This window comes from Gopherus evgoodei, chromosome 15 (genome assembly GCF_007399415.2).
Source record: "Gopherus evgoodei ecotype Sinaloan lineage chromosome 15, rGopEvg1_v1.p, whole genome shotgun sequence".
Lineage (NCBI taxonomy): Eukaryota > Metazoa > Chordata > Testudines > Testudinidae > Gopherus > Gopherus evgoodei.
The window spans coordinates 1,659,150-1,684,569 of NC_044336.1; the positions used below are offsets into that span (position 1 = coordinate 1,659,150).

The 25,420-nt window shown below is 45.5% G+C and overlaps 2 protein-coding genes and 1 pseudogene across 2 annotated transcripts in view; 2 read left to right on the forward strand and 1 right to left on the reverse strand.

Annotated features, from left to right (window-relative positions):
• LOC115635664 overlaps positions 1–25,420 on the forward strand; it is a 1,110,108-nt pseudogene that overhangs the window by 575,326 nt on the left and 509,362 nt on the right.
• The window catches only part of LOC115635684 (zinc finger protein 239-like), an 861,693-nt gene that overhangs the window by 288,728 nt on the left and 547,545 nt on the right, over positions 1–25,420 (reverse strand). The window lies entirely within an intron of this gene.
• LOC115635677 (zinc finger protein RFP-like) lies at positions 1,618–17,664 on the forward strand. The gene is made up of 7 exons (XM_030534789.1): positions 1,618–2,095; positions 3,695–3,790; positions 7,194–7,424; positions 7,656–7,678; positions 8,461–8,576; positions 11,170–11,229; positions 12,954–17,664. The coding sequence occupies exons 1-7, from the start codon at positions 1,679–1,681 to the stop codon at positions 13,469–13,471; spliced, it is 1,461 nt and encodes a 486-aa protein (XP_030390649.1). The 5' UTR covers positions 1,618–1,678; the 3' UTR covers positions 13,472–17,664.

Consider the following 25,420-nt stretch of genomic DNA (forward strand, 5'->3'; position numbering starts at 1 on the left):
TGTTCTCATCTCACACTTTTGTGATTTGCAGAAATGATGAGGTGGAGATTTGCTGTGTCTGGATCCAGAGTCATATTCACTGGGGACACAGAGAATCAGAGTGTTAGAGGCAGAGGTCAGCTCTGGGGAGGCTGGGACCATTTCTCACACTCCCCAACAGCACCATTCTGGCTGGGATAGCCCCTGATTTTCTACCTCTGTGTCACTGCCTCTCTGCTGAGACTGACTAGGGATTTAATTGCAAGTGCCTCCTCCCGGGCGCTAGATCAAGACCTGAGAGGTTATGGAAATTAGTGAAAAATAAGCAGAGAGAATCTTCTATTCCATAGATTTTCAGTTTGGGGATTCACTAACATATACCCATTCTGTCCTTCCCATGTTGAGGAATGGCAAGGGGGTCTTGGCTAGCACTTCTTTGCTGTGTGTGAATTTTTGCCCAGATGCTGAAAATCCTGTCACGGCCAGAATTACTAAAAGGCAAAACTAAGAAAGAATAGACACTAAGGGGTATACTTCCAGCAAAGTGAATCTGTGTCTGCAACAGGACTGGTGCCAGCTCAGTCCAAATAAGGGATGCTAATAACGGGAAAGAGTGCCACATTCACTGTACTTCTGCACGATCATTAATAGGGTAAATCTGTGTTTATATTATTATTTAGCAAAATAAAATAAAGGAACTTATACTGTGTGAGTATTCAGAGAGGCCTTATTAGCAAGTTAATGCCACAAATGTCCCTGAAATTAGTCTGAAAGTGTTGGTCTGTGTGCCTCGCACAATAGATGCCTCATTTCTGGTTGGTCCTTTGGCACTACCATAATAAACATAATTCATATCTAAAGTTTCCTAAACAAAAGTTCTGCCTCATATTATATGCAAGGCTCCAGGAGTCTGGTGGAGGATGGGCACAGCAATAAGGATTTTGGATCTTAACTGCATTTCCATGCATTGTACTGTTTAATTGTTTGAGAAAACTACGTCATCCTATATCTCTATAAGTAACGGACAGATATTCACAACATTCCCAACTTATTTACCTTGACCTTAATAACAGTGTCATCCTTAGACAGAAAATAATCCATTCCTCATCAGTGTTCCTCGAGCCAGTGGTACTCAACCAGGCATACACATACCCCTGGGGGTATGGAGACGTCTTCTAGGGGGGACATCAACTCATCTGGATATTTGCCTAGTTTTACAACAGGCTGCATAAAAAGGACTAGTGAAGTCAGTACAAACTACAATTTCATGCAACTATGACTTGTTTATACTGTTCTATATACTATATACTGAAATGTAAGTACAATATGTATATTCCAACTGATTTATTTTAAATTATATGGTAAAAATGAGAAAAGAAGCAATTTTTCATTAACAGTGTGCAGTGACACTTTTGTATATTTATGTCTGATTTTGCAGCAGAGTAGTTTTTAAGTGAGGCGAAACTTGTGGTACTCAAGACAAATCAGATCCCTGAAACGGGTACAGTGGTCTGCAAAGGTTGAGAGCTACTGCTCTGGGCTATCGCTTTAACAACGGACTCCTTCCAGCAAAACAAGACATCAGGAGTCAGATTCGTGAGAGAGCCCGCCCCCTTCCTGGTGCAGGGCTAGCCGGAAACCTGAGTGAGCTCAGGGAAGCACTGCACAGCTACTCAGTTACACTCCCCCACAGAGAGTCATGGCTACGGAGAACCCTGTAGAAAGCCTTCAGGAGGAAGCTACTTGTCCTATCTGTCTGGAGTATTTTAAAGCCCCAGTGATTCTAGACTGTGGGCACAATTTCTGTCGGCTCTGTGTCACCCAGTGCTGGCAGGGATCCAAAGCAAACTTCTCCTGCCCTCAGTGCAGAGAAATCCTTCAACACAGAAACTTCAGGCCTAACAGGCAGCTGGCAAATGTTGTAGAACTTGCCAAACAGCTGAGATTACAGGTAGCAAAAGGAGCCGAAGGGGAGAGAGTGTGTGAGACACATGGGGAAGCCCTGAAACTGTTCTGTGAGGAGGATCAGACCCCCATCTGCCTGGTGTGTGACAGATCCAAGGAGCACAGAGCTCATGCTGTGGTTCCTATAGAGGAGGCTGCCCAGGAATACAAGGTAGGACATCATCATGTAGTGTGATAGTTACAGCTTTGGATTTTAAAGAGATGAGATGAGTGAGGTAATATTTTTTTACTGGACCAACTTATGTTTGTGAAAAAGACAAGCTTCCACAGAGCTCTTCTTCAGGTCTAGATTTTAAAGACAGTTCAATTTCGTTGCAATTTGCTGATAACACTTAATTCCTCTCTATATATCTGTTGTTATTGTAATAGAATTTCCCAACTCTGTAACACACTGATTGCAATAAAGATTAAATAAAAGAAGTTTTCTGGAGAACAGAAACTTTTAAATGACAGCTACACTAGAGCTGGGGAAATAATTGATTTTGCAGTTCAGTGACTGACCTGAGAAACCGAAACAAGTAATAGTTTCAGATTGACACAAAACAGCATTTTTCCCTTAACCAAAATGAAAACTGGGAAAACAAATCATTTGGGTCAAACAAAATATTTTGTTTAATCTGAAATGAAATACTTTGTTCAACCCTGAAACTAAATGTTTCAATTAATTTTTGAGCACTCTTTCCCCTTTTCTTCTCCTCCTTTGTAAAAAAAGTTAAATCTAACTAAATTTAAAACTGAAGCATAATTTTAAAATTTGAAAAAGTTGTAACATTTGTTTTGAAAATGTTTTATATTGAAACATTTTGACTTTCTGTATTTTTCCTCCTCCCAAACTGTTCGCCAAATGTGACCCAAATTCACAAACAGTTTCAGTTGGCCCCAAACTGAATTTTTCAATGAATAAATTATTTACTGAAAAAAATGTCACCCAGCTCTGATTCACACATCAGACCTTTCCCCAATGTATCCATCTTGCTCTATTGTATTCTGATGGTTACAGTAATGCCAATAGGTTATGGAAAAGGAACTTGGTTCCATTCAATGTCTATCTGATCAACGATTGTTTAAAATGTCATCCCTTTTGGCCTGAGCTATTAGACAAAATTTAGGGCTGTTTCCATTAGGAGGAGAAATTGATGGGTATTAGATGGGTGCAATCATGTTTATTTTTAAAAAAATGTACACAAAGTTCTGTTTCCCTGAACACACCAGACACAAACAACAGAAGACAGTTTCCTTGCTCACAAGTCCAAGCCTGTTTTTCCAGCCAGCACTCTGCCCAAAACAAACTCCCTCTTTTATCTGCTGCTCTGGGCCATGCTATCTGTGTTTCTTTGGCTATTCTGGCTACTTTTCTCCTGTCCCCTCCCCCGCCCTTCTGCTACACACAGACTGACACAGTTGCCATCCAATGTGGTTGCAGTCAGTCCCTGGGAAACCCCTCAGTTCATGTGGGTCAACTTCTACTCCAGCCTCACTGTGTTGGCCCATGACTTAGGTGGTAGCATCTGTTGTTTCAGCTATCACTAAACAAATGGACATTGAACTGCTCCGTTATTGAGCATGAATGAAAGTGGTCAAGCACAGCCATAAACTTCAAAAAACTCTACAAATATCCATAGATCAAAACACACAGGCACCCACCACCCCTCTCCAATACGACAATACACATAGATTTTGTTCCTAATATCCACCCTCCCACAGTAAATAAATAAATTCTCAAATAATTACAACTTTTTTTTCTACTCAGAAAAAAATTCAGATCCATTTGATGTCTCTGAAGAAAGAGAGAGAAAAACTACAGGAAATTCAAATGATGGATACACAAAGAAGCTGGGAACATCTGGTAGGTGCCAATAGTTATTAATGGATCTGACTGAAAAATTGAATTTCCATTCCATGGGAAATTCTGATATTTCAATATTTATTTTCATCTGGATCCAGGACAAAACATCAAAATATCAAAACTTCTCTTGGAGAAAGTTCAGAAAAGATTTGATTCAGAAATACTGGCTTGTAAGAGAGATTGGATGCCAGAGGGGAGCCCACAGTGCAGCAGGGGAGATGCACCCCAATATTATAGATAATACCTCGGTCTTATATAGCATTTTTCATCAATAGCACCCCCATGTGTCTGTTCTATTCAACATATTCATAAATTATCTGGAAAAAGGGGTAAACTGTGAGGTGGCAAAATTTGCAGATGATACAAAATTACTAAAGATAGTCAAGACTCAGGCAGACTGTGAAGAGCTACAGAAAGCTCTCTCAAAACTATGTGACTGGCAACAAAATGGCAGATGAAAGTTAATGTTGATAAATGCAAAGTAATGCACATTGGAAAGCATAATACCAACTATACACATAAAATGATGGGGTCTAAATTAACTGTTATCACACAAAAAAGATCTTGGAGTCATTGTGGATAGTTCTCTGAAAACATCCACTCAATGTGCATCGGCAGTCAAAAAAGCGAACAGATGCTGGGAATTATTAAGAAAGGGATAGATAATAGGACAGAAAATATCATGTATCAAATATCATAAATCCATGGTATGCTCAAATCTTGAATACTGTGTGCAGATGTGGTTGCCCCATCTCAAAAAAGATATATTGGAATTGGAAAAGGTTCAGAAAAGGGCAAAAAAAATTATTAGGGGTATGGAACAGCTTCTGTAAGAGGAGAGATTAAGAAAACTGGGACTTTTCAGCTTGGAAAAGAGATGGCTGAGGGGAGATATGACAGAGGTCTGTAAAATCATGACTGGTGTAGAGAAAGCAGATAAGGAAGTTTTGTTAACTACTTCTCATAACACAAGAGCTAGGTGTCACCAAATGAAATGAATAGGCAGCAGGTTTAAAACAAATAAAAGGAAGTATTCCTTCACACAACGCACAGTCAACCTGTGGAACTCATTGCCAGAGGATGTTGTGAAGGCCAAGACCATAACAGAGTTCAAAAAATAATTAGATAAATTCATGGAGGATAGGTCCATCAATGGTTATTAGCCAGGATAGGCAGGAATGGTGTCCCTAGCCTCTGTTTGCCAGAAGCTGGGAATGAGCAACAGGAGATGGATCATTTGATGATTAGGGGGTTCCAAAGAGGATGGATCTAGACTGTTCTCAGTGGTACCTGATGACAGACCAAGGAGTAATGGTCTCAAGTTGCAGTGGGGGAGGTTTAAGTTGGATATTAGGAAAAACTTTTTCACTAGGAGGGTGATGAAGCACTGGAATGGGTTACCTAGGGAGGTGGTGGAATCTCCTTCCTTAGAGGTTTTTAAGGTCAGGCTTGACAAAGCTCTGGCTGGAATGATTTCGTTGGGATTGGTCCTGCTTTGAGCAGGGGGTTGGACTAGATCACCTCCTGAGGTCCCTTCCAACCCTGATATTCTATGATTCTATTCTATGATCTATTCATTCCCTCTGAGGCACTGGCCACTGTCAGAAAACAGGATCCTGGGCTAGATGGACCTTGGTCTGACCCGATACAGCCATTTTTATGTTCTTAAGTTCTTTACAAAGGAGGTCAATATCATTATTCTCATTTTGGCACTAGGTGGGTAAGTGACTTTCCAAGGTCACCAAGGAGCAGAGCTAGGAACAGAACCCAGGTCTTCTGACTCCATCCAGTGCCCTGTCTACTGGAATGTCAACCTGAGCTGAAAGTATACTACAGCACTGTAGCTACGCTGGCATAACCCCAGAAAGTATATCCAGCAATGCAGGCCAAGGGATAGTGAGACTCGAGTCATCTGACCTGTATCAGGGAACCCCAGGCTTGAGTGTCTACACTGCACTTTAACCCTAGGCTAACAATTTGCTGACTCATGCATGAACCTAGGGATCTGGCATCCACACTGCTGTGCATAGGTGGGGCCTGAGTCAAAGTAACACTATCCCAGAGTGCCTAGCACACACACACAACCCCGCCCCTGTGGTGACACTCTAGCCCTGGGAATGTAGTGCACTGTGGGAAAACTCTACTGCCCACCCTATTTCCTAAGTGTGGCACTGCTGTTGATGGGACTTAGGTGCCCACAAGGAGCACATGAGTACATACATGGCATACCTGGCTCCTCTGGTGGCTCTTTCAGTAGAATGGCTGCAGTGGGAAAAGATTTTATACTGAACTACCATCTAATGTGAGAATTGGGCTCTCCGGCTCCAGGCAGAGTCACGCTGTCAGGAAAATGCCCATGTGCCCCTGTTCTGAGGCTAATTAGGATATCAGGCTCCAGGGCTGTCAAACTAGTAAGATGAAACTTTGCAATTCTTAATGTTTAAAGTGGGCTGTCCAGTTAAGGGGTTTTTGTTTGGTTGTTTTTTTATTTATTTGTCTCTGTTTATTTTGAAGTTTGACATAAAATGAAGGTATCTGAGGGAACACACACACCCACACACCCACACCCAGCTGGCTGCTGCTGGCTGCAGAGCAGTGAACTGCATCACCAGGGCTTTGGGTGCAGTATGCTCTAGCACCCCAGGGACCCCTTATCCCTGCCCCCACCACACCTTGGGATGCAGGGATAAGGGTTCCCTGGGAGGCTGTGAGGAAGTTTTGGGGCTCACCACCCTGAAAGGGCATATTGGCCTGGGACCCACACAGCCTCAGAGGGGCCAGAGAGTGGAGTGAGGACCAAGCACCTGCCCCTGCTGTCCACCCCCCAGTTGCAGGAGAGAGAAAGCTAAGAGAAATGTAGAGTAGCTGTCTGTTCTCTGTGGGTTTTTCTCTGTCTGTGTGGAGTGGGGTGAAGAGGGGGAATCAGTTTCTGTGTGTTTGGTGGCGTGTCTCTCTCTCTCTCTCTCTCTCTCTCTCTCTCTGTTTGTGTCTCAATATGGTTTGTAAAAACAATGAGGATCCTGTCTTCATACTTACAAAATTGCTGGTTTTTCTATTGGTTTTTCGTTCTCCCCTGGCCTCTCTCCAAAGTCCCTGTCAATATTGGCTGAACCTCACTCCTTGCTGCCCGGTGGTACCTGGATCTCCAGAAGGCAATGGGCACAGAAATTCCTCCTCATGTGAGACACAAAAACCTTCCTTCGAAGGGAGATAGGGTCCAAACTGGAACCTGTGGGAAAATCTTCTCCCTTGTGACCACAGGGCACATTCAAGTGTCAGGTGTTGAATTCTCAGGGGTTGCAGTGAAATGCTCCTTCCCTCACACCTAAGGCTTTCTGACCTGACCCATGACTCCTCTCTATGACCCTGACCAGCCTCTCTCTGTTTCTGTTGTCTATTACAGAAACAGACAGAAGCTGAGAGGCAGAAGATTATGTCTGAGTTTGAGCAGCTGCATCAGTTCCTGAGAGAACAAGAGCGACTCCTGCTGGCCCGACTGGCAGAGCTGGACCAGGAGATTGTGAAACTGCAGGATGAAAATGTCACCAAACTCTCCAAGGAGATTTCCCATCTCAGTGAGCAGATCAGTGAGCTGGAGGGGAAGTGCCGGCAGCCAGCCAGTGAGTTCCTGCAGGTGAGGGACATTATAAGCCCCCCTCAGATCCCTACACAGGGAGGGAAGGTTCCTGAATCATGAGCCTTGGAAAATAAATGTATCAATTTGTTTAAAGCTGCAAACTTTCTCCTAAAAACTCCCTCTGGAACGGAAGTGGTAACGGTACAGTGAGTCCCCTCCAGAGCAGGAGGAATGCCCAGTGTGGGGCATGTAGGACTGAGCTCCCTTTTTTCTCTCTCTCCCCTCTAGGACATCAGGAGCACCATGACCAGGTACGTGGTGCCTTCTCACACCCCTTCACACTTCTCGGCATTGGAAAGGGGCTCGGGAACCTTATTAGCACATCTCCCTAGGGCACAACAGCACCATGTGTGTGGCAGGGTCACACTGCAGAGACCAATCTCTCTGTGTTGACCCTTGACCCCAGGGTGTTACCCTTTTATACAGGACTGGAGTCCTAGGAGAAGGGTAATGTCCATCTCTGGGGGACTGGCTGCCTCAGGAGTCTGGGGATGGAATACGGGCCTTTCATTACATTTCACAGTCACTGGCTACTCTTTTGCCCAGGTCAGCAGTGATCAGAACATTTGCCACCTAATTTATGGTTTGGTGACACAGGTGAAATCATTTCAGGAATGGGCGATTGGGGCTCTCAGACCAGTTCCTAGTGGGCAGATGCCCACCATGCAATAAATACAAGAACATGGGAACATCCTGGCTCACAGAAGATGAAAGCCAGGGACTGAATTAGCCAGGCAGACAACTCCCTTCTCATCCCTAGAGCTGGTCTCCAGGTCAGTGCTGAAGCACATCAGTGGCCACTATATAGAAAGCTTGTGCTGCCATTGCCTGGGCTGTGCCTGCTCAGAGGCTGGATAAGTTTGTCAACCCAGGGGGTTTTCTGGCAGAGCTCCAGTGATATAACCATAAGCATATATTTCTAGAAAATTCCCCACATAGACAGGTCCTCTGACTCCAGGTCCTCGGGCCAGCTGCTGTAATTAGTGTGTAGTAATAAAATCACACACACAAAAAATGTTTCTTTTCTCTCTAGGTCTGAGGAGGGGAAGTTCCAGCAGCTGCTGGAGGCTTCTTCTGAGCTGGAAAGGAGCCTCAGCCATTTCTGTCAGAAAAACATTGCTGTAAAGTTGACTATGAACAAACTGAAAGGTACCGAGAAAGGGACTAGGAGGGGATATTGAGAGGAGTCTCTGTGACTGAAGGAGGAGACAGCCGCCACTTCACAGCAGCCAGCAGAATAATCCCAAATTAGTTACTCAGCCACATTCTACAGAGAGGGACGAACAACCCTTCTCCTGCAGTTCAAAACTACAGGCTGAGGTTGTTGTGCCTCCTGGATTGGGGCTAAGAGAATCCCCAATGGGCTGGGGTCTGTCTAAAGTGCAGCCCCAAGTGGAGCTGCCTATAGGTAGCAGCGCTGCCCAGAATCAGTGCAGCAAAGTCCCCTTTGGCCTGGGCCTGCCCCTTCTGCTGGGCTGTGTGACTGTCTTAGCCAGTTCCTGCACAAGGACAGTTCTCATCCAGCCAGAGCTAGGCTTTCTTCTGTATTTACAATGCAGTGTAAATGGGCCTCGGTGGGAAGGAGAATCCTTCCACAGACAGGTTTCCCACTTCTCCCAAACAACCCTGTGTTCCCCAGGGCCTGCAGGCCCCACTCTGGGCTGATCCAAAGGGTTGTGAATCCACTGTTAACTCCTTGGGCAATAGTAACAGACAGAAGCTAATTACAAACTAACGGGGACAAATCCTGGTTCCTTCCACGGTGGTAATGGGTATTGGGGAGTGAACGTATCTGTCCAATATCCCTGTGTTTAAAGGCTAATCTCCTAACTTTAAGTATTCACTTTTGAAAAATGTGTCATGCTTTGTGCCTCAGTTTTCCCATCTTTAAAATGGGGATAATTATAACTACTTGGGAATCAGTTTCAAAAAATGTCCCAATTCAAGAACATAAGAATGGCCCTACTGGGTCAGATCAAAGGTCCATTTAGCCCAGTATCCTGTCTACAGACAGTGGCTAGTGCCAGGTGTCCCAGAGGGAATGAACAGAACAGGTAATCATCAAGTGATCCATCCCCTGTTGCTCATTCCCAGCTTCTGGCAAACAGAGGCTAGGGACACCATTCCTGCTCATCCTGGCTAATAGCTATTGATGGACCTATCCTCCATGAATTTATCTAATTCTTTTTTGAACTCTGTTTTGGTCTTGCCCTTCACAACATCCTCTGGCAATGAGTTCCACAGGTTGACTGTGTGTTGTGTGAAGGAATACTTCCTTTTATTTGTTTTAAACCTGCTGCCTATTCATTTCATTTGGTGACCCTAGCTCTTGTGTATGAGAATTAGTAAACAACACGTCCTTATCTGCTTTCTCTACACGAGTCATGATTTTATAGACCTCTATCATATCTCCCCTTAGCTGTCTCTTTTCCAAACTGAAAAGTCCCAGTCTTCTTAATCTCTCCTCTTACAGAAGCTGTTCCATACCCCTAATAATTTTTGTTGCCCTTTTCTGAACCTTTTCCAATTCAACCATTCAAATAAAATTGTGGAAAAAATAAGTATCACAGTTGTCAAAATGTTTCATGTTGACATTTTTTAAAGGAAAATTTGAAGTGGCCTTTTGTTGTATAATTTCACCTGATTTAGACTGAAAAACATTTAAAAAATGGTGAAAGTTAAAAAGGAATTGTTTGGGAACTCTCAAAATGAAACATTTTGATTCGCCTGAACTGATTTTTTCCCCCTGTTTTGAGTTACCAAATATTTTTAAGACTTCAATTTTTTGTCCCAATTTGAGATGGAGAAAATTTTTGAACTCTCTAAAATATTTGAAAGATGGGAAAACTACTCTCTGCTCAGTTCTACGGATAATTCTGTTCCACAGTGAGGACAAGAGTGAGATGTAATAATTGAGGGAATTTCTAAAAGAAAATATCAGTCCTTCCTACACCATAAAGAAGCAGCCATGTTTGAAGAAAAAAAAATCTAGTTCTTAATCTCTGTGAGCCTCACTTTCCCTGTCTTTAAAAATTGAGATGCTGTCTCTTTGGATGGTGGTGTAACTTGCTGAGTGACAGTAAAGTGCACTGACATGCTGTTGTGACAGTTGCTAGCTTGGCCAACAAAGCATGGATTGAACTAGGGCTCCAGAGCTAAAATCATGAGTGTCGAGAACTTATATCTGTGGAGCCAAGCTTCCTACCTGAGTTTTGTAACAAACTCACATCCCCTGTAGATCAGAGGTGGGACACACCACATTTACCAGTGGGTTATATACTTCTGCTCAACAGACAAAGCTCATCCCAAACAGCTGAGGGCCCCAGTGCTTCAAACCCAGATAAGTCCCTTCTTACGTGAAAGCCACTATTGTGGCCAGTCCTAGGGATCAAACCAAGCACCCTCAGCTGAGCACAGGAATCTCTACATCTTGAACTAAGGAACTCGCTGGGGCTGTCACAGACTTGCATTCTCTGTGAATTGGGCACATACAGAGACAAAACACACTGACCACTGGGTTACACTGCCATCAGAGGGAAAAGGCAAAGTTTCTGATCTGTTTTAACCTAGCCACACTGGAAAAATGGGTGTGGCTCTTTCTTCACTGTTTTGTCTGTCTTTATGTCTGGCTCTGTCGGTTTCTCTCTCATAACCAAAATGCAGTTATGTTAACAAAGAGCAGTGACATCCCATAAACACGACAACATGAAGTCTTGTCTCTTTCCCCTGTTCTTTCCACTAGAAGTTCTGCCATTGGAACTGAAGACAGGAAAGGGGAAATCCATGGGATCAGATGGGAAGGGTATGTTTCCAGGCGGAGTTGCTATTATTGTTATTTATTTATTTATTTATTTATCACTAAATTAGAAGGAAAGATAATTCCCCGAAATAATATCTTTGTTTACTTGTTGTGAAAGAAAGAAAATTACACAGCACACTAAAACAGTATAAAAATGATTAGATTCTAAGGAAACCGTAAACTAAGATTACATCACTAGTTTGTCACACGTTTGTTGCACATTGCTCATGTAGGCCGAGCTCTGTCTGTTATCCAGTTTTTCCGTGCAAATGGAGGCTTGGCCACTGGGGCTAGCCAGAATGGCTAGGAGGTTGTGACTGAGGTGCAGAGGAGGTTAGGGGCCCAGCTAATGGGGTCTGGCCAGCATGGGGAGGGAATGAAGCAGGGCCACCCAGAGGATTCAGAGGGCCTGGGGTCTTTGGCAGCAGGGGGCCCCCGCCACTGAATTGCAACCGATGACCCAGCACTTCGGCAGCAGATCCCGGGGTGGAAGGATTCCCCACCATGGGTCTTCGGGACACTTTGGCGTCCCGTCCCGGAGTGGAAGGACCCCCTACCGCTGAATTGCCGCCAAAGACCCGGAGTGGAAGAAGCTCCAGGGGCCCGGAGTGAGTGAAGGACCCTGCTCCAGGGGCCCCAAAAAACTCTTGTGAGGGCCCCTGAGGGACCCAGGGCCTGGGGCAAATTGCCCCACTTGTCCCCCCCTCTGGGCAGCCCTGGAATGAAGACTCCAGCTAGGGGACCTGGACAGTGTGAGGTGAGACACACCTATGGAGTGTGGCGGGGTGTTGACTGGAGTGGGAAGTTAGGGGCATGGCTGGGGTGGCTGGTCAGAGTGGGACTGAGAGGCATGGCTGGAAATTTGGGACCGGATGAAGGTGAGGGTACCAGCTTGGGGGTGGTGAGGGCACTGGCTGGACTGGGCAGGGAGGAGGCCTTGCTTGGGGGGCTGGGTACAGTGAGGGTAAGGGACCTCCCTGTGGGAATGGGCTGTACTGGGAGAGAGGGGCCCAGCTGGGTATACAGCTCAGCGTACATAAGCAATGCAGTGTGAGACCCCGCTAGCAGCTACCTGTCATAAATTTAGATGGCAGCAGGGGGAGCCAGACAGATACCTCTGCCCACATCACGCCGGGCCTCAGTGGGCCTGACTTTAGTGAAAATTGGACTTTTCCAGTTTTCTGATTGTCCCCAAAATCAGCAGGGTTTGACCTGTTTGTGCCTCAACCAGGCCCATCTGGTCTGGAACCGGTCAGGTGGTATCCAAAGGTGTCGTGTGACAGGCACAGAAATACCTCATTGAGTTTAGTGGGGGCCTGGCTTCATTGTACTCCAAAAATCCTGATATCAGCCTGAGCAGCCAGTTCACATACAGCCAATACACAGAAAAAGTCTCCCGACAGGCACCCAAACACCCTTTACTCTGCCCCAGCACTGCTCACGGACATTTCTGGGTTGGATTGTCAGGAGCATCTAAGGGAGTTGGCAGCACAAGTCAAGTCCCAATGGGCCTTGTGCCCCTAACTCCCTTAGGTGTTCCTGAAAATCCCACCGCAGGTTCCATTTTCATATTTACTGAGGAAAATGGAGTAGAGAGACCACTCAGAACTGTCGCACCTTTTCCCTTTCCCCTGGTTTGAGGGGCTTTCCCTCCTGAAACTTCTCTTTGGGATGGGCTCTCCTGCGGGGACTGTGCTCTTCCTGAAGTGCTCTGCTTCTCTCCCCAGTGAGTGTGACTCTGGATGCAGATACAGCTCATCCCCGGCTTCTCCTGTCTGTGGATCGGAAAATTTTGACCTGGGACGTCATACGGCTGAACTGCCCTGAACATCCCCAGAGATTTGATTTGTCTCCTTGTGTGCTGGGCTGTGAGGGATTCACCTCAGGGAGACATTGCTGGGAGGTGGAGGTTGGGGATGGGACAGCCTGGGCTGTGGGGGTGGCCACAGAGTCTGTGAAGAGAAAGGAGGAGCTCAGTGCTGCCCCTGAGCGGGGGATCTGGGCTGTGCAGAGATGGGGGTTCCAGTTCCGGGCTCTTACCTCACCTCCAACCCCCCTGTCTCTGAGCTGCGTCCCCAGCAGGATCCAGGTGTCTCTGGACTGTGAACAGGGGCAGGTGGCATTTTTCAATGCTGATAGCGAGGACCCGATCTTCACTTTCCCATCAACCTCATTCATGGGGGAGAGACTCCGCCCTTTCTTCTGGGTCTGGGGTATAGGTTCACAGCTCACTCTCTATTCCTGAGGCACCCGGTGGCACGTGGCTCCCAGTCTCATGAAATGAGCTGCTCCAGCCTCTGATATCCTAGTCTCTTTGGCCCCACGTTCCTGCAGAGACGTTTAAATGCAAAGTGAACGGACCAGAGAAGCTGCTGTCTCTGCCCCATTGTGTGTCTCATACTTGTCTCTGTCTCTCTCCCTCTGAGGGACCATGACAGCCCTGCAAGGACTGGAAAATGGGGGTTCACAGCTTGCCTGTCTCTGAAGGGGGCAGGGGAGTTTCCAGGAGCCCCAAGACTTGTATGACTCTGTGGTCCCACAAAAGAGAACATGCATGTCATGTGAAGGGAACCTGGTCATGGCTGTAATGCATTCCTCAAATTGACCTGCAGAGAGCTGTCTGGCTCCTCCCCCTTGTTTTCAGCTCCTGTGTTGCATTCAAATAGCCTTAGGATTCCTTCCCCAGGTGAGCGATTGCTGTGGTTGTCCCAGGGATGTTGAGAAGAGGGGAGGTGGGCCCTGCAGATAGATGATTGTCTGTGAGTCACTATATCTACTGGGGTGGGTGTACACTGTGTTTAGCCTCACAACACTTCTGTGAGGTGGGGAATTGCTGTTACCCCATTTCAGAGAGAGGAACGTCTAGCACAGAGCACATAAATGACTTGCCTGAAGTCATCTAGGAAGGCTGTCACAGAGCAGGGAATTGAACCTGGGTCTTCCAAATGAACAGCTAAACCACCAGACTAGCTGCCTTCTCTGCATTAGGAGCCTGGGAAAGGAGGATAAAGATAAAGCTTTACGCAGGGAAAATACATCAGTAAAGTTTGTCTAATGATTCTCTCACTGACCCTCCCCACAATCAGTGGGCCAGCCCTGTGCAGAGTCAGGTGATGACAGTGGACAGGAACTGAGTATGTGGTGGGAATGAAAATAGATTATTTTTTCAGGCCTGCTCTGAAATTCTCAGGCTGCCTCTGAATGCTCAGCTCAGCTCTGTGCTCAGCTTTCAGGCCCCACTGCCTTCCCCTCTCCTGGTCTGTTTGTGTTCCCTAGATAAACTTCTCCACCTGGGCCCTGCTGTTTCTAAACAGATTCCTTTGGAGGAAGAGATGAGAAACAGAGACACACACATCTCTCCATCACTCACAAGTTCTACAACTCCCTGCTGCTTCTCTGGTGGGGATCTAGGTGCTGTAAATACACATCATGAGAGACAGCTCCTAAAGGAAAGAGCTTACAGTCTAAATATTAAAAGTAATAACAGTAATAATGATGATGATTTTGAAGATGTCAGGAGCAACTCCATGTCTAAGGCCTTCCACTTAAAGCAGCTACTCAACTTCCATTCAGTGAGAAAAGTGCAGATTTTCTCCCCCAGAATTACAGAACACATCACCTGAGAACTTACAAATAAATCTGTTAATGCCTTTAGGAATTAACATTAAAAATGGGTCTGTTCAGATATTTAGCACTGACTGTCAGACCTTGCCATGTAGCGATACCATTCCTAGCTCCATACAATCATAATTAATTACATAAGTTTTACCAGCATCTGTGCTCGTGTGCATAGCGCTATGTCAGTGGGAGATGCTGTCCCACCAACATAGCTACTGCTGCTCAGTGAGCTGGTTTTATTATGTTGACGGATGAGTTCTCTCCCATTGGCATAACATGGCTACATGAGCACTCTTATGGTACAGCTGTATAGGTGCAGCTGTGCTGCTGTAAGCATCTGTGATGAGTAATGAAGGCTAGGGGAGGCTAAGCCTCCCCAAACTTTGAGCTGCCAGGGCAGGGGGCAGGTAGTGTCAGATTATCCCAGGGGCCCTGGCCAATTTGGGCCCCTGAAAAAATCTCCCCCCACCAAGGCCCCAGGGCTGGAGGAGCTCTCGCTCCCTGCCACAGTCCCCAGTCAAGGCACAGAACTTTTGTGGTCTCAAGGGCGCAGTGGAGAGGGGCGGTGGGAGTGAAGGAGAGAGCGAGGAGCAGAGAATCGGGAAGAGGTGGGCTGGAGCTGGAACAGGGGCAGGGGAAGGGGTGGAATGGGGTGCGGGTATGGATAGAAGGGGTGCGCCCTTGGCCGGAAGAGGTGAGATGAGGCTATCCTCCCCAAGGGAGAAGTTCCCCCCCACCCATGTTTATAAGTGTAGACATGGGAGTTTTTCAAAAGCATCTTTTCAAAAATGACTTAGGGCTGGATTTTCAAAGGTATTGGGTACCTGAAGATGCAGCTAGGGGCTTAGTGGGGTTGTCAAAGCAGGCTGCAGGGCTAAAAATAATAATTTAGACATTCCGGCTTGGGCTGGAGCCTGAGATCTGAGACTGTCCTCTCACATCAGGTTTCAGAGCCCGGGCTCCAGCCCAAACCTGAACTACGATATTGTTATTTTAGCCCCAAAGCTGAGCCCCATGAGCCCGTCAGTTGACTTGAGCACTAAGACTTGCTGATACGGGTCTTCATTTGCAGAGTAGGTGTATCCTGAGTCTTCTTAGACTCTGACGGCCTGGGAGGGGGCAAACCTGTCCCTTAACACGGGAGATTTACCCATCTCTGTGGAATTGAACAGTACCCTCTGGCTTGTACAGAGGAGTAGTGTGGTTAGATTTGTAAATGACTAATCACCTCCAAAACAAACACTTCCCTCTCCTTTGCATCACCATGGCTGCCCTGTCTTATTTAGTCAGGGCAAGCTACCCTGACTCCCTCAGACAAAGGGTGTGTGGGTTTAGTTACATTTTCTCTGTCTATATCACAAATTGTTCCTTTTCCTTCTCTGTTTGTGGTGTTGGAACCTTTAAAACCGAAATACATTTTCTGGGTGTTTTCTGGAGCAATCCAGACTGGGCAGAGCAGACATGCCAACTCTCATGAATTGATCACGAGAGTCATGATTTCTGAGTATAATTAACCCTTACTTAGGATCTCTTGGTTGAACTCTTCAAGGGCAGGATTTTTTTTTTTTTACACCTGGGGCACATTCTTAAAATGGGTTCCAGTCAAACAGGACTGACCCATCCTAAACAAAGGAATATGCTTTCTCCATAATTCTACAGCATGTTGAAAGATACTCTGAGAAATCACTTACATAGCAGGTATACAGAGCTAGCCGTCAGCTCTCCTGAGCTGGTTTGTGAAAGCAACTGAGTAACTGGATAGTTACAGGTTTCAGAGTAGCAGCCATGTTACAGTAATTCCAGTCAATTAGTGTGAGAGGGGAGGAATCCTTAAAGAACCACCCACGGTTCTACTGAGCTGCAAGGGTTAGCAGCAGGAGACTCACATTTTCAAGTGCCTCCATTTGGCTGAAGATAACAGCAGTGTTGAGGAATCTGTTCTTTTTGGTTCAGTGGCAGTTCAGAACAAAAATCAGTTCGGGATCCAACTAGTCAGTCTTTTCTGGAATTTTCAGTGAATCAAAAAATTCCATGTTGGGACTATTCCTGAGATACAAGCTTGAGTGCCTCACACACCATGAGTGCCATAGCCACTGGGCAAAATGGGGATGGGGTGGAGGTAGTATGAATTCCTTTTGTGCATGAGCAGAACTATTTGTGTGAAATCTGCAAATAATTTCATGTCAACTGAAATGGCATATTTTTCAAAAATTTTTTTTGCTATGCTGTAATCCCAAGTAGGTGGCGAATAGCACTGCACTATTGTTCCCAAGTCAGTGATGATTACTAGAAGTGTCAGTCTTTCCATACCTTTAGGAATTGGACCAGGATTTAAATATGAAACACATAGAAAACAAATTCATGATATTTACATAGTTGTATACACCACAAGCTCACAGTGCTGTCCAGGAAATAACTTTTCATAGAGAGAGCCAATTTTTCAGACTATTGACACCCGTGTTTTCTTTTCCTGGTGGTATTAACATCATAGAGTACGCGAAGTGTTTTTCATTGTTTTATTTTGTTTTGAAATTAACATAATCATGCACTCACAGGAAGCCAGGCTGGTGAGTCAAGCGGACTCAGTGGTACCCAGTTCCATGTGGCACCCGGAGTGGTAGAGGGGACGGGGGAAGAACCTGTAACAGTGGCCATATAAAAAAATGACATCTAAGCTCTGTGTTCTGCAGTCCTATCACACAGAGATAGGGAAGGGCAGTGTGTTGTTGCTCAGTAGATCAGTCCACCTGGATAGAGTGGTGGTGCTGCTGATCTCCATGTGGTGACGATCCTTTTTCTGTTGTTTTTGTTTTGTTTTGATTTTATATATATATAATTATATATTTTATATAACACATAACAAACTATATATAAAGTTCTCATCATATATTAACCATTTGCTACCAAACCTTAGCAGTACTTGAAACATGCATAATTTAATTTAATTTAATTTAATTTAATAACAGTACATTTTATAGAATCATTCGGATACTTAGCATCCCATAGCTCTAAGAATTCCTCTGGGGTATTTCTGTTCCAGAGTACAATTCTTTCCATGGTGGCCAAGCTTACAATGTCTATGCTCCAGTTTTCAATTGTTGGTTGCTTTTGGGATTTCCATATTTGCAGTATTAGTCTTTTAGTAATTATTAGTGCTCTGCTTAGCCAAAGCTTTTTAAGATTTATTCAGCTTCCAGTTAAAATCCATTAGGTTTAAAATTACATGTTTAGCTTGTAACGCAATTGTATTTTATAGAGAAAAAATAACTCTGCAGTCAAGTTCTGCCCAAAACATATGGGTATAGGAGCATTCCCAGAGCATATGGGTTACGTTAGCACATGCTGAATGAGAGCACCAACATTTGTTGGACTTAGTGGCACCTCTTTTGAACAGTCAGAGAGGGGTCCAACGCATCTTCCATATCATTTTCTGCTGGATTAATCTTAAACAGAGTCCAAGAAGCAATTCAGAGCACTGGCTAAAATTTGTTTCTATTGGTTAGCAGAGAATAATTGGTCTATTCCTCCTTCCATTTCTTTTTAGAATATCTGTATTTAATTTAAATTTGCTGGCCAAGTGTGCATAAAGTGTTGCCATAGATGTTGGCAATTTGGGTAATATTGGGAAGAAAAGAAGGCAACTGAGGTGAGTCAGGGTAGCAAAGGTATCAGGACCATACCGATGGGAGATAGACTCATAAACTCTAGGACTGGAAGGGACCTCAAGAGGTCATTGAGTCCATTCCCCTGCCCTCATGGCAGGACCAAATACAGTCTAGACCATCCCTAATAGACATTTATCTAACCTACTCTTAAATATCTCCAGAGATGGAGATTCCACAACTTCCCTAGGCAATCTATTCCAGTGTTTAACTACCCTGACAGTTAGGAACTTTTTCCTAATGTCCAACCTAAATCTCCCTTGCTGCAGTTTAAGCCCATTGCTTCTTGTTCTATCACTGGAGGCTAAGGTGAACAAGTTTTCTCCCTCCTCCTGATGACACCCTTTTAGATACCTGAAAACTGCTATCAGGTCCCCTCTCAGTCTTCTCTTTTCCAAACTAAACAAACCCAATTCCTTCAGCCTTCCTTCATAGGTCATGTTCTCAAGACCTTTAATCATTCTCGTTGCTCTTCTCTGGACCCTCTCCAATTTCTCCACATCTTTCTTGAAATGCGGTGCCCAGAACTGGACACAATACTCCAGTTGAGGCCTAACCAGCGCAGAGTAAAGCGGAAGAATGACTTCTCGTGTCTTGTTTACAAGACACCTGTTAATGCATCCCAGAATCATGTTTGCTTTTTTTGCAACAGTATCACACTGTTGACTCATATTAAGCTTGTAGTCCACTATGACCCCTAGATCTCTTTCTGCCATACTCCTTCCTAGACAGTTTCTTCCCATTCTGTATGTGTGAAACTGATTGTTCCTTCCTAAGTGGAGCACTTTGCATTTATCTTTATTGAACTTCATCCTGTTTACCTCAGACCATTTCTCCAAGTTGTCCAGATCATTTTGAAATTTGACCCTGTCCTCCAAAGCAGTTGCAATCCCTCCCAGTTTGGCATCATCTGCAAACTTAATAAGCATACTTTCTATGCCAACATCTAAATCGTTGATGAAGATATTGAACAGAGCCGGTCCCAAAACAGACCCCTGCGGAACCCCACATGTTATAAGATGGCATGTTTAAGTTGGATGTTTTGCCACTCTTTTTTTCTCCAGATTGAACCTTTCTTTTAAGATTGTAAAAGGAAGGAAGGTGTCATTTTCAATACATTGACTGATGGTCAAAATCCCAGTCCTAATCCAATCTGGCCAAATAATAGGGTTGCCAGCTAGACAGAGTTTCGAGTTACCCCAGACTGAAGCCCTGGGATGCAGAAGGAAGACAGGCTCAACTCCTGAGTCTTAAGAAATTTCTTTGGCAGCAGTGATGGCCCAAAATTTGAAGTCAGTGATCTGGTTTGCTAGTTTTTGCACCTTGTGTTGAATTTCTTGACATCAGTGCTCATGCATGACATTGTCATATTTCCCAAGGAGTTTCACCAAACCAAGAAAATTACTGTTATGTTCAGTGAGCAACTTATCCGAAGAGCCACGGAAAGCCAAATTATTCTTTGCAACGAGGAGGGTAATTGAGATCAAACACGTTCCTCCCATGCTGCATTTCTTCATTAATAATGCACTGGTTTTCTGCATCTATGCATTTATTCAGCTTGAGCTTGGACTTGACCTCCATCCATTTGGAGTAGGCTGTAAAATGGCCAGGTGAATTTTCATGTTGCTTCAGAGCATCAGCCAAGTCATGCCAGTAATTGTACCCAGAAAGCACAAGCAACAATTTGGCATTTTTGTCAAATATTTTGCAACAAAAACAGAACACTTTGTCAGTTGATTTTGAGTAAACTAGCCAATGCTGATCCAGTTTATCACCATTCTTGAGCACTCTTTTGCAATGTGACTTAGAGACATGACATTTCTGCTCATTTAGTAGAAATGTCATATCCTCAATCTTGTCCGGCCCGTTCAAAATTCAATCAATATCAATATCAGCAGAGTTTAGGATTGCCAACCATGAAGCAGGATTTAATGTATCGATTTGTAGTGTGTAATTTTTTTCACTGCTGTTTCTGTCATCATGTGAGGCTAGTTCTTCTTTATGGTTTCTCTCCTTTTCATGTAAACCAGATTTTTCTTTGTTGTTACTCTTCTTTTCATGGGAGCCATTCTTTATCATCATTCTCCTTTATGCCACCAGGAAAACTAGACAATTCTCCATCACTTTCCTCACGTTTCCATTCCTTATCTTCAGGTATATCTGCTAATTCCTTAGTAATAGGACTTCCATCATTTATGCTTCACTCCTCAGATTCTTCTGCACTGGGACAATCACTGCTGCCTAAAGCTCGGTTTATGTTGTTCTGTTTCGGATATTTTCTCATCAAATTTGCCCCTTGCTGCATACTAGAATACAACTGAGCTTTTTGCTTCCTATACTGAGCTCCTGAAGGCTTCTGCGGGATCAGCTTTTATTTTCTATTGGGGAAAACAGACAGTAGTATGGAGACCAAAAGTCTATGTTCCGCAATCTTAGAAAGTCATCAAACATTATGTGTTAAGCACGACAAAAGAAGTAACAGTATTTCTTTTATATTGCTACATATATAGGTGTTCGATAGATATCTCTGACATCTCATTAAATATGTCTTTTATTAGTCACTACTTACACTCTTTGAGTCTTATAACACAAGTACACTTCCATGATTACACAATCAAACAAGGTTCACACTATCGTAGCTGGCCTCTCACTTCACTTCAGTTTGGTCTTATATCTCATTGACTGACTGGTGATGCCCCGCCCCTTATATACACACAGGGGCATGGCTGACAGCATTCTAGGCAGTTCAAGGAAAATATAGTTCTCAGAAAGTCTGGAAGGTTCCACAAGATGCTACAAAGGTCCAAAACATTCTAGGAGGCTAGTGAAAAATGAGTCCACATACGGAATACCTGAAACATTTTACTTCAAACAATCTATTTTCCTTTTTGTCACTAACAACAAAAACAGCACCTTAAGCTTTGGTGCTCTCCAAGCCAGCACCCCAGGGGGTCGCCTGCCCCTCAATCCAGCCCTGGAGGTGGTAATTTTAGCTATCTCCTTCCTGATTGTAACAAAGGCCCAGGGAGCATGGCTACTGATACCATCCCAAAGCCACCCAGGCCTGCATGCTGCTAGTCTCTTTACTGCGATGATGCCTGCCAAAGTTATCACTGACTGGTGTGGGAAAGTGTCCAACCATGGAGGAAGAAATGAGGTTGCAATCCCTACAAACCTTCGGCAGAGGATTGCAGAGTACCTCCGTAGAAGTTTCATTGAGATCACTCAGAAGGATTCAAGGGTCATCCCTGTGTCATAAGTAAACTGCTCCACAGGCTTCCCCCACCTAACTTAACAGGGGAATGAAAATCAGATAACAACTCTACCTCAGTGTGTGGTACCACTACCTCTTCTAGTATGAGTAAATTAGTGAAAAGTCAATAGCTGTGTCCTGCTAAGTTCATGGCCGCCATCACTGTAATGGGAAATACATTTACCTGAGGGTCCCCCCTCCCCCTCCGCATCAGGCTTGCCTGTTCATAACTGCCAGGACTAACTGTAGTGCAGTCTTGAACAGGTTCTGGTTCACAGCATAACTAGATCCCCAGCTGCATGTCTCCCAGCATGCTACTCTTCCTCTTTCCCATCCCTGCTGTTTATGGCTGGGGCCTGGAACTCACACTCCTTGGAGGTATCCATGGTGACATATAGGATGTTGGTCTCTGCCAAGTATTTCATGAAGCTTATTGTAGAAGTGCAGGACCAGATTAACCTTTTGTGGGCCTGGCACCAAATATATTTATGGGCCGCCCATGGGGGCTGTCATAAACAGATAGTTAAGGGTTAATAGAACAGGAGTACTTCATGTCTCTTTTGCCTGTAAAGGGTTAACAAGTTCAGTGAGCCTGGCTGTAACCTGACCAGAGGACAAATTGGGACAGGATACTTTCAAATCTTGAGGGAGGGAAGTTTTTGTGTGTGCTGTTAGTTTTTGGTGGTTGTTCTCTCTGGGTTCTGAGAGTAACCAGACGTGCAACCAGGTTTCTCTCCAATCTCTCTGATACAGGCTCTTATATGTCCAGAATAGTAAGTACTAGGTAGATAAAGCGAGTTAGGCTTATGTTTGTTTTCTTTATTTGCAAATGTGTATTTGGCTGGAAGGAGTTCAAATGTGTATTTGGCTGGAAGGCATTCAAATGTGTATTTTGCTGAAAGGATTTTAATTTGTACTTGTATACTTAGGCTGGGAGGGTATTCCTGGTGTCTATAGCTGAAAGACCCTGTAAAATATTCCATCTTAAATTTACAAAGATAATTTTTACTGTTTTCCCCTCTTTAATTAAAAGCTTTTCTTGTTTAAGAACCTGATTGTTTTTTTATTCTGGTGAGACCCCAGGGGACTGGGTCTGGATCCACCAGGGAATTGGTGGGGAGAAAGGAGGGAAGGGGGAGAGAAAGGTTATTTTCTGTCTGTGTTAGGATTACTTTCTCTCTCAGGGAGAGTCTGGGAGGAGGAGAGAGAACGAGGGGGGAAGGTGGATTTTCCTCTCTGTTTCAAGATTCAAGGAGTTTAAATCACAGTAATCTTCCAGGGTAACCCAGGGAGGGGAAGCCTGGGAGAGGCAACGGTGAGGGAAAGGGTTTACTTTCCTTGTGTCAATATCCAGAGGGACTGGGTCTTGGGGGTCCCTGGGCAAGGTTTTGGGGGGACCAGAGTGTACCAGGCACTGGAATTCCTGGTTGGTGGCAGCGCTACAAGAACTAAGCTGGTAATTGAGCTTAGAGGAATTCATGCTGGTACCCCATCTTTTGGTTGCTAAGGTTCAGAGTAGGGAATTATACCATGACAGGGGCAATGGAGCATGGCATGGTGGGGTGAGTCCCCAGAGCGAGGGGCCAGCCGGTGCAATATGGCATGGCAGGGGCAGCCCTGCTCTGCCCAGACCAGTGCAAGGGCACTATTTACAAACCAGCAGTTGCCAGACGCACAATGACCCACCCAGCCCTGTGCTGACAGTGTGACCCTTCCCCTCAGGGGTGGGCCCATGCCATTTCACACAGCCCCCCTGCCCAATGCCGGAACACCCCTCCCCCCCCGATTCTCTATGGCCAAAGCCCCCCCGCACCCGCTATGCCAAGCACACATCCCCAGATTGTGCCACAAAGGCACAGAACCCTGCACACCACAACTTCCCAGTACCCCACAGAGAATCCCCACTCCCTAGTGCCCCAACACACAGAACTGCCAGGGCTGGTCCCAGGCTGGAGAATCACTCTGGCCCCTCTGAAGTGGTGTAATCAGCCAGGCCAGGGCTTGCCTCGCCTGGGATCCCTCAAGACCCACTTGCCTGGAGGGGCCCAGATTGGCCAGGCTTCTGCATCAGTCCCAGGCAGCTCAGCTCCAGAGAGACAGGTGGGGCCCCACAGATAGTGGGAAGCAGAGACAGCCTGGAGCCGTAGGTGCACTGGGTTCCAGCCAGGAGTCAGAGAGAAGCCAGCAGGTTGGGCCAGGGAGTGGAGAGGAGCCCTTGGCTGGCCTGCGAGAGGAGCAAGTGGTGGGTGGAGCAGGGTGGGAGGGAGTCAGAGGGCTGTTGGCATCTCAGGGCCCAGTGCAAGCAGAGCAGGCCAGGGCCCCTTCTGAGCATGGACTTGGCTCCATGGTGCCACTGGCACCATTGTAAACCCAGCACTGATCCCACTCCTGGGAGGGGGAGAGGGGTGAAAACGGTGCAGACTCCAGTGCTGCTGCTTCTCTGCTGGCTCCGGCTGCCTTGGGCTGGCAGCCCCAGCCTCTTGCTGTAAGTGGCTGCCCCGTATGTGCATGGGGGGTGGGCACAGGCAGCTCAGATATGCCTACCTTTAAGATGCAATAGAGGCACAGTACAGTATTTCCTTTTTTTTGTGTGTCATCTTTGCTGCTGCCTGGCTGCCTGATTGGTTACTTCCAGTTGCACATGGTGTTTGGTTGACTGGTTAGTCTGTAACTCTTTGTATCTTTGAGGTTCTAGTGTGCTGGGTTCTGGGGGATCAAACATTAAGGGACTGGGAGGTATGATGTTGGGCAGGGAACTGGGGACTGAATGGTTGGGACTGGTAGAGATGGGAATAAGAGGGAGCTGGGTGCTGGGGCTATCAGTGGTTTGTGGATCATGGAATAAGAAGAGCTGGAGAGCACCAGAGAGTTCATGACCCTTATCATTCGCTCCCTGCCCTTCTGCGTCCCTCTGAATTCCAAACCACCATTGAGAGGGACTGCTTCAAGAAGACCTAGAGGTCTGGGATCCCACCTTCTGTTTGGCAGCAGACTAAATTTGTCCAGACTAGGAAATATGGTTGGGCTTAGCTAGAACATTTCCCTCTGACCCTGACTGAACCCTGCCCCTTTTCCTGGTCTAGACGGACCTTTTGAATCTTGAGACAGCTCCCATTACCAGAGTGAATGGTAGAGTTGCCAAGTTTTCCTTTGGGGTGGGTTGTGCTGAGGAGCATTTATTGTCTCTGCCCTTTCTCTTTTATAAATCATCAGCAGAAAACTGAGGATTTGGTGAAAATTTAAAAATTACAAGGGGAAATATAGGACATATGGGGCCCCTGCCATCTGGCCAGTAAACCCATCAGCTTCATCCAGGTCTACAATTATCTACAGATCAACAACCCGGCTGATGGCAGCCTCTGAACCCTGGGTCGACATTTTGGTGTTTCAATGCCTAACTTTTAGGAATCTAGAAAATTACTGGAAAACCCATAGGATCCCCCATGCCTGAGTTAGTCACCTCAACTCCCATGTGCAATGCATGGGGAGAGAGACGCACCTAGGAATGATATCCAGAAAATCCAGCAGGCTAGGCAGGGGGGCACCTAAGAGAGATGTGGAGGAGAAGGAGATGTCCTAATCCCCACCCCTCTTGTAGTGATAAGCCTTTCCCTGTAGCGTGGTTTAGGCACTTCTCTCTGACTGTTAATGCTAGGGTTAT